This window comes from Uloborus diversus, chromosome 9, assembly GCF_026930045.1.
Source record: "Uloborus diversus isolate 005 chromosome 9, Udiv.v.3.1, whole genome shotgun sequence".
Taxonomy (NCBI): domain Eukaryota; kingdom Metazoa; phylum Arthropoda; class Arachnida; order Araneae; family Uloboridae; genus Uloborus; species Uloborus diversus.
In genome coordinates this window covers 126,826,218-126,844,475 of record NC_072739.1, presented here as the reverse complement: position 1 = coordinate 126,844,475, position 18,258 = coordinate 126,826,218, and the positions used below count along the sequence as shown (strand labels likewise).

Here is an 18,258-nt window from a genome sequence, read left to right as displayed (position 1 = left end):
CTTAATCATCCCCCCTCCCCCTAATTGAAAAAGAAAGAAAAAAGAAACTTCTTTATCCAATACATAGAATTTACCACATTTTTTACAAATGGGCAAAAAATAAAATTTAAAGATCACAAGCTTTGCAACCCTCATTACTCTTTCCCAGTGAGTAATTCGGTACTAGAATTCAAAGCATAAAGAAAACACTAACGTGCAGGAAAACATTCTGGAAAAAAAGAGTAACAGTTGGCATTAATTTTGGTTTTAACTTCCTTTTCTGCTTTTGTTGCCAAATTTTGACCCATAAGAAATTTTATTTTGATACTCAAAGGTTGCAATGCACATTCTATTAAATCCAAAAATAGTCTTCCTGTAAAATTATGTTTTGGATGATTTTGATTTTAAAATATTAATTTGAAAGTTTAAAAAAAAAATGGTTTGGTAAAATATATGCATTATGAGACATAATTATGAAAAAGTGGGATTCTGATATTAGATTTTTACATACCTTGAGCTGCAGACATAAAAACATCCCCGTCTTTAGCAAAAGTTCCACAAAACACTTTACCATGATATCTATCCAGCATATTCATTTTATTTGGAAGAACTCTAAAGAAATAAATATAAAAAACCCATTCAAAAACATGAAATGTGCAAAAAGGAAAGTTTCGCTTCCACCGTAAAAAGTTGTGCGATCACATATATTTTTGGAAGCACCTATTTAACAAATTTGTCTTAAAATGTTTCTGCTAAGTTACCTTGCAACATTTATAGGAGACTGCATCAATATTAGACATCTTTATTTCTAAAATAAATATAGTGACTTGGCACTCGCATACCAACTTTATGTCATCTCTCATCTATGGGTCAATCTCTCTCCATTTGAAATCACCCAAAAAGAATAAAATTTGTTGCTTGACATTTTTGATTTTTCTAATTTTTTTACTAGTTATTTCTACTATTAAGTGAGTTCAAAAGCGTAAAAAAAAATTTTTTTAGGCTCATACTTTTTTTTTTAATGTTTATTTTTTGTTCATATTTCTATTGCATGAATTTAATTTATTAAAGAAGAGGAACTCTTGTTACTGTTAAATGTTTGGAAAATGAAACTTTTCTATGAATTAATTTTTAACTTTGTGTATGTGTAATGCAATGTTTTGCCAACTTTGATGTACTGTAACTCTGATACAGTTGAATCTCACACCAAATTGCAATCACAGGTTCATATCATAAAAAAAGTGCGACCTGTATTAATTTCTTTTTTTTTTTTTTCACTCAGTGCCACGTGAAATATTTCACTTTAAACTTTGCAAAAATACAATATTTTGCCAACTTTAATGCCCTATAACTCTAGTACCAGTTGAATTTCAGTCATCAAATTGTTACCATATTTTCATGTCGTAAAAAATTGTTACCTGTATCAATTTCATAATTGTTCACTTGGTCCCTTTTGAGATATTTGACTTTAAACTTCGCCAAAATGCAATTTTTGCCATTTTTGAAAAATTTTTCAAAAAAAAAAAAAAGGGGGGGGGGGAGCAAATAAATTGCAACATTTTCAATACTTTAAAAAAATTATAAATTTATCGCATTGACTGATTAAATGGACACGTACTATATTTTTGTAACACACTCAGATCCAATGATATTAAGTTAAAATGTGCTTTATGATCATTAATGATGCTGAAGGTTATGTATGTATAATGCAATATTTGGATAACTTTGATGCACTATAACTCTAGTACCAGTTGAGTCTCAGTCACCAAATTGTTATCATAGGTTCATATCATAAAAAGGTGCTACTTGTATTAATTTCATTATTTTTCACTTAGTCCCTTTTGACATATTTTACTTTAAACTTTGCAAAAATTGCAATATTTGGACAACTTCAATGCACTATAACTCTTGTACCAGTTGAGTCTCAGTCATCAAATTGTTATCATATTTTCATGTCTTAAAATGGTGTCACCTGTATCAATTTCATAATTTTTCACTCAGTCCCTTTTGAGATATATGACTTCTAACTTTGCCAAAATTTATTTTTCGGCGTTTTTGAAAAAATTTGCAAAAAAAAGGACAAAGTTCTCACACTTAAAATTTCTACAACAAGTATTCCTACATTATATCTACACAGGAAAAAAAATTAGAGCTGAGACTCTCCTCCCTTTTTTAATTTTCAGCACTAAAACCTGTATTGTATGTTAATTTTTAGTTTGTAATTGTTAATTTTTTTCTTCATCTTTCTCAGCATTTAAATAACAAGCAAATCATTTTTTAGGCATCATTCTGATGATGTAGGACTTAGTTTTGGCTTGATAGCTGTAAAATTAACCAAGTTAGATGCATTAATGTAAAACTTGTTTTTGGTTCAAAAACGGCTATTAAGCAAACATAAAATGGGGCGTTAAAAAAGTATGAGCCTAAAAAATTTTCTTTCAACACTTTTGAACTCACTTTCTAGTGATAAATAACTGGTAAAAATTTTAGAAATTCAAAAATGTCGAGCAAAAAAGCCTGGGTGATTTCTACTGGATTGATCCCTATCTAATAACAGCAATCTGAGCTTTTTGTTTGTGCTTGTTTCATATTCATAAATGTAGCCAGCTGGCCTTATATTAGAATAAAAGTAATCTACATAGTAAGTTGTTCTATATTAATCAATTTGTGCTCAAACAATCTCGCCAAGCAAACTTAGTTGGCGACAACACTCAGGATACTGTGTAAACACTATAAATAACAATTAAAAAAAAAAATCAAATTAAAAGGTTGCCAGTGCAGATATTCTGCTTGCTATCAGTTGTGTCATTTTTCAAACACCAGCGAAATGGGATGAGTACCATATTGCTACATTAGTTTGTTGTCTTGCAATTGCCAAGTAACTATATTTATTTTAGATGCAAAAATGTCTAAGACTGATACAGTCCCTATAAATGTTTGTACGGAAGTATAACCTTAATAGAAACTATTTAAGACAAATTTGTTAAATAGCTGCTTCCAAAGAAATTAACTAAAACAACCGACTTGGTTCAATATGAAATTGCACAACTTTTTGTGGTGGAAGCGAAACATATCTTTTTGTACCATTTATGTTTTTGATGGGATCTCATTTCTTTTAGTAGGGATTGCTTCCCAATGCAATTTATACCAATTGGAAATGAAACAGTTAAGGGGATATTCTGATCATTGGGATTTTAGCATGATCGCCAAATATTGGACAACAATCGTTTCATTCTGTCAATAAAACCAGGGTATTGGAGTCGGAGGGAAAAGTAGGAGAAGAGTGGGGACAGTGAGACAACAGCAAAGTATCTTCTGTTTGGATGTTTCAGCCTGGTACAACATTTTAAAAGTCAAGTACTGTGAACAGTACTGTTTGAAAATACTGTTCACATTACTTTCGAAAAGTGGTTGCTTTCAAATCTGGTGTATAAAATATAACTATGTAACCACAATTAAACCCCATTGAACTAAAATATCAGCATTTTTTGTTGTGTTGTTTCTAAACTGGTAGAACAGCTTTAAAGACTGGTGTTTTTAATCTTACATTACCCTATTATTTAATGTTCATCTTAGCACTAGAATAATAGTTTTTATTTGTCTGGAAATGGGACTATCGGAATTTTTATATCTCAATGAGAGAACACTGAGACACCATTAATTCATGTTTCACTGCTCCTGTAGTAATTTTATGCTAAAAGTATAGCACTCATATATTGAATTCAATTTAATTACAACTAGTCTGTTGATGCAAAAAATAATAAAATAAGTATGAAAGCCCTGCATAAACAAAATAAGAATGCTTGAAAGGAATTATGACTATTATAGCTAAAAAAAATCTCATAAATATATTTCCATTTCATACTTCTTCGATTTAAATTAATTTTTTATTGTTTCAATGCAATAGGCCAAATGCAGTAATATGAATCTACATTTTGAAATTTCTACCTGCCTAAAGCAAAAGAAGTCAGATAAGCTTATTTGGAGACTTTCTGAAATGGTTGGGGATTATGTTCTTTTCAGGAGAAAAGGTGTTAATATAAAAATTTGGCCCATGTGGTTCTTCAGATAGATTAAAGAAGCTTTAATTATATGCAAGCCGCTTTTTGTCTATTCAAAGAAACTGCTCAGTGTGATGATAGATTCAAGTATTGTAAGTCAAGGCACAGTTTTAAGAATTTGGTACGGATTTAGAAAAAGGAACGGGAGCAAAGGCTAGCAGATAACCTTGAAAGGATCCCTAAAAAAATTTTTGCTTAAGCTAATTCTGGGAAAGTTGGAAATAGTCAAATTGGGCCACTGGTTGATGAGCATAGAAATTTAATTCAAAACAATAGAGACATTGCAAATGCTCTTGATAACTTTTTTTCCCCAGTGTGTTTAACAATAACTGTATCTCAACAGGTGACACTAGCAAGACACAAGATATTATACAGCTTGAGGACTTTGGGTTTCCCAAGTACGAGGTTCTATTTCATTTGAAAAAGATTAAAAGCAACTAAAGCTCCATGACCAAATAATATTTATCCAAAAATTTTAATTGCATGTGCAGAGGAATTAGTGATGTTATTTTGAATATTTTCAATGCTTCTTATAACTCAAGGACAGTCCCAGAAGAGTGGAAAGCTGGCTAACATAATGCAGCTCTCTTCAAGGAAGGGTCTAAAGATAAGGCAGGGAGTTATAGACCCGTAAGTCTGACCTCAGTGGTTTGTAAGATTTTTGAAACATTGATCAAAATCAAGATTATGAATTTTTTAGAGACTAATTGCCTGTCTACACGTTTGCAGTATGGTTTCAGGAAAGGTAAATCGTGTGCTACTAATTTATTGCATTTCTATGACAAGAATACTTTGCGTTTAAATAACAAAAAGTGTGCAAATGTTGTTTACATTGATATTCAAACAGCTTTCGATAAGGTATTGCATGTTGCTCTTCTCAGCATACTAGCTGATTTAGGAATAGGAGAGAAAATTTTACTTTAGGTTAAGAATTGGCTGACTGGAAGGAAACAAAGAGTAGTTGTGAGGGGCAATCATTCTAAATGGAGTGATGTTTTAAGCGGGGTTCCTCAGGGATCAGTTTTAGGGCCTCTTTTGTTTATAATTTTTATGAATGACATTAATGGAAATCAGGGTTCGTACTCGATTTCCGAAATAAAATGAAGGAGTTTTGGAGGAGTTTTGAAGGAGAAAAATGAGATTTTGAAGGAGTACTAATGGGCTGCCCGTAAATGATGTCGCACTTTTTCTTTTCAAATGTTTGTCCCCTTCCTTCTTTGTCACAAAGTGTCACACTTTATCTAACTCCTCCTCTTGTCACATATCATATTTTTTATAAACATACTGTTATAATAACTGTGTGATGTTACTTTTTGTCACCCTCTCTCTTCCCCTTGTCACAATTTCATGAACCCCTCCACCCCTCTCAAGGCATGACATCACTTGCGAACGTTACAATATCATAACAGCGATTTGCTAAACAATTGTTTTTTTTAACACAATCACATCTGCTTATGTATAATTAGTAAGTAATAATTAGAAAAATTGACTCTTGGGGATGAGAGTGTGGAGGAGGGAAAATTCAGCCAAGCACCATTTAAGCATGGTTTACTTTATTTATATGTCTTAGTCATCTTATAATATTTTCACTTTCAACTTTTATAACTTCTATGATCAATTTGTAAATTACATTTTTATGAAAAAATAAATATACCAAATTACTACATTAAAATCGCCCTTATACCTTTGCCCTTGTAATGAAGGTAAGTTGTGTCAACCCAAGTATTTTAAGTTTACTGTCATAGAAGAAGACTATGTAGTCTTGAAATAAAAAAGAAGGAGTTTTGAAGGAGTTCAAACCAAAATGAAGGAGTTTGAAGGGCCCTTCAAAAAAATTTCCTAAATGAAGGAGTATATTATTTGAAGAAGCGTACGAACCCTGGGAAATATTTATGGGAACATAAATTGTTTTGCTGATGGTGTAAAAGTTATGGGGATTGTAGAAAATGAAGAACATGTAAAACAGCTTCAAGAGGATTTAGACCGTATTAATAAGTGGGCGGATAAGTGGGGTATGGCAGTTAATGTAGGGAAATGTCAAGTGCTCAGATCATGGAAATAAGTGTACAAGTTATTATTTACAGGGTTTGGTCATTAGTCAAGAGGAAAATGTTATTGATCCGGGCATCTTAATAAATAAGGATTTCAAGTTTAGTCAACAGTGCAGCATTGTAAGTAAAAAAGACAACAGAATGCTTAGGTTTTTTATCAATAGATCTATTTTAAACAAGTCTAAGAAGGTTCTTCTGCCTTTACATAGGAGTTTAGTAAGACCTCATTTGGAGTATGCTGTTCAGTTTTGCTCTCCTTATCTCAGGAAAGATATTTCTGGATTGGAAAGGGTTCAAAGAAGGGAAACTAGACTAATAAGAGGACTTTCAGATTTAGATTATGATACCAGACTTAATTGGCTTAATATGGATAGCCTGGAACAAAAGAGAGTCAGAGAGGACATGATTCAGTTGTTTAAATTTATCAAAATGAAAGATTTTAAAGGCTTAAATTTTTGCACGGAAAGCGAGACGAGGGTTCAATGTTTTAAGCTATTCAAATCTCAGGCTAACCTGGAAATGAGGGAAAATTACTACTTTAGTAGGGTTGGGGGCACTTGGAACAGCATACCAGAAGAGGTAGTAATGAGCAAGGGGGTGGATAGTTTTAAGAGGGCCATTGATCTTCATTGGGGACTAAGAAACTAGGACCAGGCTAGCTGTGCCCAGAGCCTGTTGCTGGTCATCACATTTGTATTTATTTATTTGTATTATGTAAAATAAACAATTGTTCAAAAAATGACATTGTTGTTTGATTCACATGATAAAAAAAAGAAAAATTGGCTTCATAAGTGTTTGTTTTATATTTTTTTCAAGGTATTTCATAAAAATTATAATTTTATATTGAACTTGAATGATGCTGCTTAATGTAGCGATTTGTCCTAAATTTTTGAGAAGGATATTTAATCAATAATGACTTTAACGTTCAATAATACTAAATTTTTCAAAAAAAAAAAAAAAAACTATGAGGGTGATGAATATTTTGAAACATGGAATTTGGTTCAAGCCATTTTAACTGTTTGAAGAAGCAGACTCATTCTATTTTCACCATATTTTCATCCACCTATGACTGGGAGTCATTATCATCAGAGATGAAAAATATTAGAGACTCTCTCAGAAACCATGTTGCAGATGACTTCAATTCAGCATATTCTGCTAAAAGTAATATCTTTCAATCCTACTACAAGTTACTTGTCATCTATTCTGCAAAACAGAGAAGTCACATAATACTATTTTTATTTGGTTTCACTCAGGGTTCGTTGATTTGAATCAACTTGATTTTAATCATGATTTAAATCAAGTGATTTTTTTTTTTTTAAACATCATATATTTAAATCAAGTGATCTTTTAAAAAAAATTGTTGATTAAAATCAGTTGATTTTATTTTTATAAATTAATTGTGCATTTTTAGAATGTGTTGCTCTAAATTTAATTACACTGCATTATACAATCTTAATTTTAACTGGCAGAAATACAAAGATTCCTTTTTCTGTGCAACAGATTTTCACTCTCGCAATATTGCTTTCACTCCAAAATTAGTTTAGAACAAAATAAATATTTGCAGTTTTTCTTATACACCATGACTAATATTGTTAAGAAAAGTAATTGTTCAACATATTATTTTATACTAAAACGTACATCATGATCCAAACCTTATCTTAAAGCATAAAACAAGCATAAAACAAAATCATATCTCATCACATGAAAACTATTTATAAGTCTTAACAATTTATTGAATAGTTGAACAACTTATCCTAGTTTTAAGAGTAAGCTGAATGGATTCATATATTGTATGAAATATATTATGTATACGAATGCAAATATCTACAAATTTTTTAAGATTAAAAAATAATCTGATTTGAATTTAAAAAATCCGACTTTTTTGATCTCTTTAAAAAAATCAAAAGAATTGTAAACCCTGCAACAAAAATTTCAATGCACAGCAAAATGTTTTTTTTTTTTTCATAGTAAATAGAGTTTTGTGTTGCTAGTATTTAGTTTCGTTATTTTTCTAATAATCACAAGACATAATTATTTGGCAACATGTCATACTTCATTTAATATTTCTTTAGAAAAATTGGGACACTGATCCACAAAGGTTTGCCATTCCTGATCTAGACTAGAAATATACAAAATTGCTCTCCTTTTCTTTTTTTGATTTTTTTAAATGAAAAATTAATAGCAAATAGATGTAAGCTTCAAAAAAAAAAAAAAAAAAGGAAATTAGTGTTTTTAAAACCACAGATAGTACTTACAAATTTAAAATGTCTTTTTTTTTTGGTAAGAGTACAAAACATTACAAAATACATATTTTTTTCTTCAATAAGGTTCAAAAAAATTAATCATAACCATATAATCAAGCCCCCCCCCCCCAACTAAAAGCTAATAACAGCCTATTCACAGACAAAATATCAAACATATCAATACAGCAAATGTTAGTCAAGTTAAAAACCTCAAAATAAAAGAAGTCACAACTACCTTTTAATTATTTGACACCTATCTCCTTGAGAAAATTTCCCTCTGCCATTCATGGCCAACTTCTCTCTACATAAAAAAAAAAAAAAACATGTAATTAAAAATCTCCACATGACAAGAGAGAAGTAAGGTTCGCTTCAAAATAGGAAAAAATGATACACTACTACTTACTGCTCTCAACATCGATGGCAAAGGATTCATTTTGCATTCCGAATTTGTGTATTTGTCATTTAGAGCACCTGAACTCAATTTTATTGCTTGTGACAGGTCACTGTCCTATGAATAGGAAAGAAAAAAATACATTCAAACAAAATTATTAACATACTTGTCTAAAATATGATCCAAAAGCAGCGGTTGTCTTTACATCTAAAGTTGTTTATTTCCTGTTACTTCTCAGCACAAGGATATTTATTTATTTCTTGTTTTAAGCTCTATTTGTAAAAACATTTTTTATATATATATTTAAACACTATTCACAAATGGTTACCAATACATGAAATTCTATTTAAGTCAGGACTGAGACTTTTGGCAGAACTGATAAAAACCATGCAATATGAGAAAAATAGCAAAAAGAAGTTCATCAATATATTATGGGTGTTCAAATGAAAAGGTAGCAAAAGTCACAACAACGTAACAGTTATCATATTTGTGTATGCGGCTATGGGAGAATGTAGTGAGACATCTAAAGATGCTTTTGGAGTATCCAGCATGGGTCAAAGCATGCGTGGACAATCGCATGTGCATGAGAGATCAGAGGCTCTAACAAAGAGCAGCATCCAATTGACTGTTGTTTTTGACGTACAAGGTCCGCTACTTGTTGAATTCTTTGAGCACAGGAGAATCATTAACTCCAATGTGCATACTTGCCAACCTGCAAAGAAAGAAAAACACGAGATTCCACTAGAGGTATATAGGCGATTCACCAGAGGCACATCTTCGCAACAGAATTATTAAATTATGATTTTAAATAACATGAATACTAAATTTAAAGTGTAATGTGGATTTTTCACAGATGTAAGCTAATTGGTAACAGCAAGAAAAATATACTGCAAAGGAAAAACTAAAAAACAAGGAGTGAATTTGCTTAAAGTTTCGTACATTTCCCAGTCTCTACCAAAAAAGTAGCTACAAAAATTTAATTACTAAAATCCGGGAAAAAAAATCAATATATAGTTAAAATAAAATATAAATTAAGTAGGTATGGGGTAGCTCCATGTTAAAATAACTTCAAACTTCCAAAATAATTGAAATATATCCAAGATGCAAAAGGATTGAAATCTGCTGCAATTTTCGGCAAAGCACGTGTTTCGTTGAACATGCAAATTGGTAAGCTTCCAAAAAATTAATTTTAACAAAATGAGTCATTAATTGGAAAAATTCTTATTCCCTGACATTGGTAGACAAGAAAAGGGCACCATCTATTGACAAGAAAGTGAAACTTTTTAATAATTGACTGAAAAAAGTGCAAAAACGGGAGAAAATCGTAAAAAACGGGAAATCAGGAAATGGAAGCAAAAAACGGGAGTCTCCCGTTAAAAACAGCACAGTTGGCAAGTATGAATGTGTATTGTGAGACATTCCAAAGTCTACACAAATTCATCAAGAACAAAAGACCAGGGCTACTCCCAATGGTTGCGTTCACTGATCGACCGTTGAATTAGTAAGACCATGATGCAATACGCAATATGATTTTCCTGCAAATCAAGAAAAGTTAATATTTTGTGTCGTGCAGGATTATGAATGAAATAATGGGCTTTTATTTTTCAAAATTGGCTTAAACTACAGCCAAGTATCACAGTAAGATGCTATTACATCTTTTTTTACCTCATGAAGCAGTAAATATTTTTTAGAGCAATAAATATTAACATTTTGTATCAAAACCATAATTGTGACGTAAAACCTGTCCTTAAAAAATTATTTTTCTACCAGTATTACTTAAATTAATGTATAAGTTCTAGAATAGGCCCCACAAAATTTCAGAACAATAGAACAACAATTTGATTACATATGATGCAAGTAATCAAAAATCTTACATTTTGAGAAAAACACATTAAAAATCACAAAGGTCCCAAATGAAAACAGCCCCTACTATTTTACTAATAATTTTGGAAGTATTTTGAGGACCATTAAAAGTTTGGTACCAAACTGTTCAGAAACTTACAAACAATAACATTTTATTTTTGAAAACACCTGATTCATTAAGCAGGGTTCATACCCTTCAGGGAGAAAAAAAAATTCAAGCACTTTTCAAGGCAAAAAAAAAAAAAAAAAAAAAAAAAAAATTAAGGCAATATCATAAATTTGTACTAAAAGTATTGTATGCAGGTTTCATTTACTGCAATACAAATCAATAATACAAAAAAGTATAGGAAAACAAAATTGCTTTTTCTACAACAAGAGACACTTTGATGAAAGATCTACTGTGTCGAAAGTTTTCTGAAAATGTCTGAAAATTTTGGTCATAAAGAGAAGCAGATCCCAAGAGGTTTAATTTTGCAATCTCCACATTCAAAGAAGTATACTTTCTAGAATCAGCAAATTAATATTAAAAAAAAAAAAAAAAAAAAAAAAACGTTCATGAGTGCTTTTAACTTTTATAGGAAGAAACCAAAGTTCAATGGCATTACCAGACAGGAGTTTTTGAAGTCACCCCCCCCCCCCCCTGTTTCAACATTTATTTCCAATATTAATATGGCGGTTTATTACAATATAAGGGCGGTTAGGACAAAAACACCACCTAGAAAGTAATTTCATTTTGCACTATTAAGTTCTAAAATATCAGAGGTTCGCATGCATTTGCATGTTATTTGTATGTATGTATTAGTTGTTCAGCCAATAAGGCATTTCAACTGTCCTTGAGTAAATTTAAAAATTAATAAATAAAAAAAAGGTTTATGAAAGTCCACAGTCCAGTCTCCACACCTCAAAATATACAAAAGCTACTTAAGAAGTGATAAATACTCTGAATGTAAACTTGAGTCTGTTCAGCTTTCACTGACTAACTGTAATGGTCAATAAATGTGAAAGTTCAGACTCATGAGGTAAAGGGGAAAATTGATATAGGGAAGTAAAAGCATAACAAATACTACTGGATTTCCAGTGAATAATCATAACAGAACCACCCTGGTACACAACTTAATTATTTTAGCAGACATAAAGAAAATGTGTGCGTGTGATGTACTTATAAACATAACTTTATAAAATTAGGGTAGGTGGGGGTAAAGCCCCGCGTGGGGTAAAAACCCGCACCGAGTTTTCGAACTGATCTCAATCGAGTAAAAAGTTGACCATCAGGTGATAGTTTTGTCTCATTGAAACTAATTGTTCCACGAAAGTTTGACTCGGTGAGTAACTCTCAAGGTAAGAAAATGAGGAAAGTCAATTTTTTACTACTTACATGTAACTTTTCTGTTACATTATTTAAGCAGTACAAACTGCGGGATTTGAGGAAAAGAATCGGCGAATTCCTTGATGGTACTGCTGACTTTAAGCTTTACTTTTGGGTTGAAATAATTTCCTTGGGGGTTTTCTAAAACAACATGGCGGCGGGTTTTCCAGAAAGTGGCAAAATGGGGTAAATCACCGCAGGAGTTTTGGGGTAAATCCCCGCAGCTACAAAAGTGCGGAGATTCGTACTTGACCCAAAATTGCCCCAGTTTTCCCCTATTTCTTTTTTCTTTTTAGAATGTGATTTGGGCAATTCTTTTCATTAAGAAAAATATTCGTTTGTTCGTATTTGCTAAAAAATTTTAATGTGGGTAGGATTATATGGGTATTTTATTTTTTAATAACATTTTTTACGCTCGTTTCAGTTAAAACATATTTTTAATTTTTGCAATTTACTCCACGACGTACAAAAGGAAAATATATTTAAGAGCAATAACGGAGGTTTAACTCAATGAAGCACTTAGATTAATAGAAGAATGCTCATCTATTTGCATAGCAGTCGTTAAAATTGGGTTCAATGAAAGAACTAGCTGGAATTGACTGAAGAAACGGGGAGGTGAGAAACTTGGAAGATTTAGAGCAACCTTTACTGCAGAGCAAGGAAGAAAGAAAGATTTCGTAAATTTTTGTATTGCTATCCATCAGCGGTTTTTTGATCTCACTCTAAAATCTCCGAGGTTTCTTCCTTATTAGTATGCATAGGAAAACTAAATAAAACCTCAATTTTGTGTTTCAATCCCAACTTGCTGTTAGGGATTTTGCAAGTGAGTTAATGAAGAGAAATAGATTGTCTCTGCGATTTCTAATCAAAACCAGCGTAGCCATAGCCATGGGTTTCAAATAGGGTTTAGCTCTCACAATACTTGGACAGTTTATAGAATTCGCGTTAAAAAAGTGAAAGTTCAGCTCCAACCAAATATTTAACATGGGCGAAACTGGTCTGCAGAAGGATACCAAACAAATTTCTCTACACGCTGCTCATAAGGAAAAGAAGAATGTTGCCAAAACTGTTGAAGCTGAGTACTGCGGCGTGTGCCATGAACCCTCTTCAGCACAACATCCCTCCCTATTTTACCTATGCAAGAAAAAGAAAGAACCCCCAATTGCTTCGAAGCGGTCCAGTAGGACGAATGGGAAAAGCCATGGAAAAAGAACAGCTTGTTGTGGGAAAGGGAGAGGAAAAGAGTGCGAAAAACAGAAAAGAGCATGATATGGAGTCAAAACGACATAAGTTAACTTTCACAACACCAATGTCAAAAAAAAAAAAAAAAAAAGAGAAGAAAAGAAGAAGAAAACAGGCCAAAAAGCCAATGAATCCAAAAATAGAAAAACAGAAAAGAGTCAGAATTTGACTTTTCACTTTATTCGATAACTTAAATAAAGACATGAAAGTACAACTTTAAAAATCTAATCCAATGAAGAACGTTATGAAGAGTTATATCAGGTGTTTTTTTCATGCAGTCATCCTTTTTTATCCATCATTATCTTGAATGGGGTAAAGATCTGCATTGAGGGTGCTTTACCCCTTCAATGCGGGACTTTACCCCATTTTGTGGGGTAAAACCCCGCAATAATTTTTTTCGGTTCATTTAGAAATTTCTCCGTAATTAATGATCAGACTGAGCTAGAATTAGGAGATGCAATAGCTAACAAACCATTCTACGATTTTAATTTGAAATAGCGAGAAATTCTTCCCTTTATTGACCACAATGTTACAAAAACTGTAAACTGCGGGGCTTTACCATCACCTACCCTATATAATTCAACTTTATACAGTCGGACCTCCATATATCGAAGTAGCAAATTGCCGGAAAAAAATTAGATATATAGAAATTTCGATATATAGAAACGATCCTATTTTATCCTAAAAGTCTCCTAAAACATTAAAATTAAAGCTAATTTGTGTGTATGAAACCCAATTTCAAATCGATACGAGCTTTGGATTAAATAAAAGCTAAATCAAAAAAACAAAAAACAAATTACATTTTTGCGCCTTCATACATCTTCATTCTTCTTCAATTCAACTTGATCCACAACATTAGGTGATTTTCGTTTTCACAATGTAATCGAGCGAAAAGTAAAAAAACAATCTACTTAACTTGAATGATTTTTACTGCAGCTAAAAAGACTAGGAATAATAATCAACACACAAAAAGGATAACTTGAAACTGATTTTACAATGTTACTGGTTACAACTAAGATTTGAAATAAATTTGAGGGAATTCTAGAACTCCAGAACGAAACAACGACCTATTTACACACCCTCAACCCCAGATTCCTTATGAGTTTCGTAGCAACCTTAAGTCAACATAATTTTCTCCCCTAACCATTTTTCATGAGACAAAGTCTTAAGTGGAAAAAAAAATAATCTATGAATGTCTCGGAAAAAAAATTCGATATATAGAGATTTTTTCGATATATAGAAACAATTTTTCTATGTAATGAACATGGAAATTTGCTGGGATTTCGATATATAGAAAATTTTGATATGTGGAAGTTCGATATATGGAGGTTCGACTGCATTTAAAATACAAACTTTCAGTTAACTTGTTAAGCGCTCAATTGATTAAATTTAAATTTTTTTCAAAAAAGCTGTAATGACCGAAAATTAGCAACAGATAATTAAATACAAAATTGCAAAAATAAATAAACATATAATTAAACAAGACCAAAGTAATTAATTCTTTAATTCTTTAGTTATTAAAACAGGAAATAAAATAAGCTAATCTGATGTAGCATGTGTCAAAATAACTTCTAGTTGCCAAAAATATAAAAATATTTACAAGATGCAAAAGGATTAAATCTCATAAAATAAATTTATATTTTACTAAAATTAAACATAAAGTATGCTATTCTAAGGTAGCATACATGAAAATAATGTCCGATTAGTCAATATATTTTAATATCTGCAAGATCCAAAAAGATTGAAATTTCAAACAGGAGAAGCAATTTTTCGTGAAGTCTGAGTTCGTTCAACGTTGGCATGTTTCCCATAAAATAAATTTATTTGATTTTTATTAAAATTGAACAAAAAATATACTAATCTATAGTAGCACATGCGAAAATAACATTTGATTAGCCAAAATATTTAAATATTTGCAGGTTGAAAAAAGATTGAAATTTCAAACACAAGAGCAATTTTCCGCAAAATCCGAGTGATTTTAATGTTGTCATGGTTTCCAAATTAATTCCTTTGTTGATTAATGAAATTAAACAAAAAAAAAAAAAAAACTTAGCTAAAATACCATACGTCAAAATAACATTCAGATGTAAAAAACATCAAAATATTTACAAGATGCAAAAAAGATTGAAATCCCAAACACAGAAGCAATTTTTCGCAATGTTGCATATTAAACACAGGTTTAGAAAATTGCATTGGTGAAATACTTTTCTAAAACTTTTAAGCATAATCAGATGATTTTTGAGAGAATTTAAGCACCAAGAAACTTTTTCAAGGTTTTAAAACTTTTTCAAGGTTTTCAAGCATTTAAAAAATGAACTTTTTTTTTCCAAGCACTTTTCAAGGTATTTCAATAGCGTACAAACCCTGTTAAAGTTTAAAAGTCCTGAGACACATGAAATGACTCTTAATTTTGAGAGAAACATACCTTTAATCGAGATGTATCTGGATTACGATCAACTGGAAAAGAGAAAATGTAAGTCAAGATGAGATAAAGAGATATGTTTTAAATTTTAAATAGTATAAAATTAGAAAATAGGCACAAAACAAAATAAAATATCTACCTTTTGGAGGAGTACGAGAAGAGCATAAGTCTTCATCAGAATCCTCTTCATACAAGTGCGGCGATGATGCAGCTATTATACGAACCTGACCACTGAAATCAGATGCGAAAAAAATATAAAAAAATGTTTTTCAATTATAAAGATCATTTCCATGAGCTTGGTTCGCACTAAAAAGTGTGAAATAAAAGAAGTACAGTTGGATTAAACTACAACGCGATCCGACTTACGCGATATGGCTATAACGCGAGTTTTTCCATGAGTAATGATTTTTTTAGTGCGGACACAAATTAGTCGCCTGCAACATGAAATTTTTCGGAAAAGAGCGGCAGAGAGTTAGAATGGGCTACGTTGACACTAAATATTGGTTTTGTGAATCGACTTTCATCCCTTTAGCATCACTGAAAGCGGAAGTTCACCCACTGTATTAGTCTAAACAACGCTTTGCTTTAGTTCATACAAATAACCGCTCTGATTCTTAACTTTTTTTTTTTCATTTTACACATGAACAAAATACATTCAGATAACATTTTGATCGCGCTGCATAAACCTTCTTCATTTTTTAAATTATAAATATATTTACTATATCTATACTGTTAAGTGCTATAATAATGCTGTAGTGTACATACTGTAAGTATCATACTGCTTTATTTTAAGTTTCTCTCCCCCATTAATCATTGATTTTGTGCTAAGTTACAGATTTTTATGTCAAATAATAAAGCTTTTTCTAAAATACAGAAAACGTCGGTTATTTGAAAAAAGATACTGCAATATATAGTTAATAAATGGTTTGAAACAATATGACGGGTGTTTACAAACGTCTGAAACACTTGGGTATGCCTTATAAAAAAATACTAAACATACCTTGTTCCACAACGCGAAATTCCAACTTAATCGAGGTGTCTTGGAACGCATCCCTCGCGTTAGTCGGTACTCGATTGTATATGATATCTTCATTGCAACACTCAAGAATTGAAGTTGATCTTAATATCTCATGTTTAAGATAATTCAAAAGCAACCAATAAAATTAAAATTAAAAATTTGAGAGGGAAATCGGCATGACTTTAAATTTTAATTTTATTAGCTGGTTCAGAATTAACATAAACATAAAAATATTAAGATCAACTTCAATTCTTGCGTGTTGCAACCAAGAAATATTAATAGATATTTTATTTTTCATACTTTTCAGTGTGAACCAAGCTTATAGAAAAAGTCTTAAGAATTAAAAACTTTTTTTTTCGAATTTTATTTTAAAGATTTTACAATTGGCAATTTAAGCTTTTTTTGACGTTTTTTCTTACTTTACTGTTCAGCACAAAGGTATTTATTTATCTTATGCTAGTGAAAGTTTGACAAAAAAAAAACTAAATGCCCATTTTTTAATCCAGATAGGTATACTTGTATTCATTGGCTGTTAAAGCAATGGAAACGTACAAAAAATAATTTAAATATGTATTGAAAAACTGATTTTTGGGTATATGTTACTCTTGATTACCTAGAAACTGAATAATTCCTCTGCGCTGTTGATTATCAAATTCAAGTGTAATACGCATGTGTGGTAATAATTTCAACACTTAATTCAATAATATTTCAACTTTTTTATGCATGCCGGTACCACTGTTCTGCTTTAATTTTTACATACAGAATTTTTTATTTCAAAATTTGAACTTTTTTCCTTGGTCCTTCCGACTTTACTTTACTGAAAATTCATAGTATGTCATGTTATCTCAGATGTGACAAATTATCAAATTTTCACTACTGTATTTGTAAATATATTTTCATACTAACTTCAAATTAAAATTTTCAAAGCTACATTAAATTTTAAAAATTCAGAAGCAACTAGACAATGCAACATCACATTTGAATGCAATTTTAAACTATTTATTTTGAAGTGTGTAAGGGAGAAGAAATGAAGCTACGATAGAAAAATAAGTAATGGTGTGAAGGGGGAGGGGTCATAGGGGCACGGAATTAAAATTGCTACAGGGCCAAATTGCTGGTAGCGGCGGTCCTGTGTGTGAGAAACGGATTTTCCTTTTTGCAATATTGCTTTTACTCCAAAATTACAGCTCAATTCAGTATATATGGAACCAAATAAAAATTTTCAGTTTTTCTCATACACCATCACTGATATAATTAAGAAAAGTAATTGCTGAACGTACTCTTTTACACTAAAACGTAAATGATGTAGAAAACCATATTTTTAAGCAAAGCATAAAACAAAATCACTTCTTATCGAAGTATTATAACGTATTTATAAATCTTAAAAATGTATTGAATAGTTAGAGAACTTATCTTAGTTTGAAAAGTAAGCTGAATAGATTCATCTTTTGTGTGAAATATATTATGTTTATAAATCAAATGTAAAGTAATAAATTATTATAAATTTAACAAAAATAAAAAAAATACTTATTTAAATCAAAAAATCTGACCTATACCAGCTGCGTTGCCCGGCTTTTTACGGTCCACCTCGAAAATAAAAGTTATGTCAAGTGATGCGAGTT

At 31.1% G+C, this 18,258-nt stretch overlaps 1 protein-coding gene across 1 annotated transcript in view; it reads right to left on the bottom strand.

The window, feature by feature from the left end:
• The window catches only part of LOC129229381 (DDB1- and CUL4-associated factor 11-like), a 59,185-nt gene that overhangs the window by 30,861 nt on the left and 10,066 nt on the right, over positions 1 to 18,258 (bottom strand). The window contains exons 2-6 of the mRNA XM_054863674.1: positions 15,758 to 15,849; positions 15,622 to 15,653; positions 8,734 to 8,842; positions 8,570 to 8,633; positions 491 to 591 (exon numbers count right to left, since the gene is read on the bottom strand). Coding sequence (XP_054719649.1) covers positions 491 to 591; positions 8,570 to 8,633; positions 8,734 to 8,842; positions 15,622 to 15,653; positions 15,758 to 15,849 — 398 coding nt within the window. The remainder of the gene's footprint in view (positions 1 to 490; positions 592 to 8,569; positions 8,634 to 8,733; positions 8,843 to 15,621; positions 15,654 to 15,757; positions 15,850 to 18,258) is intronic.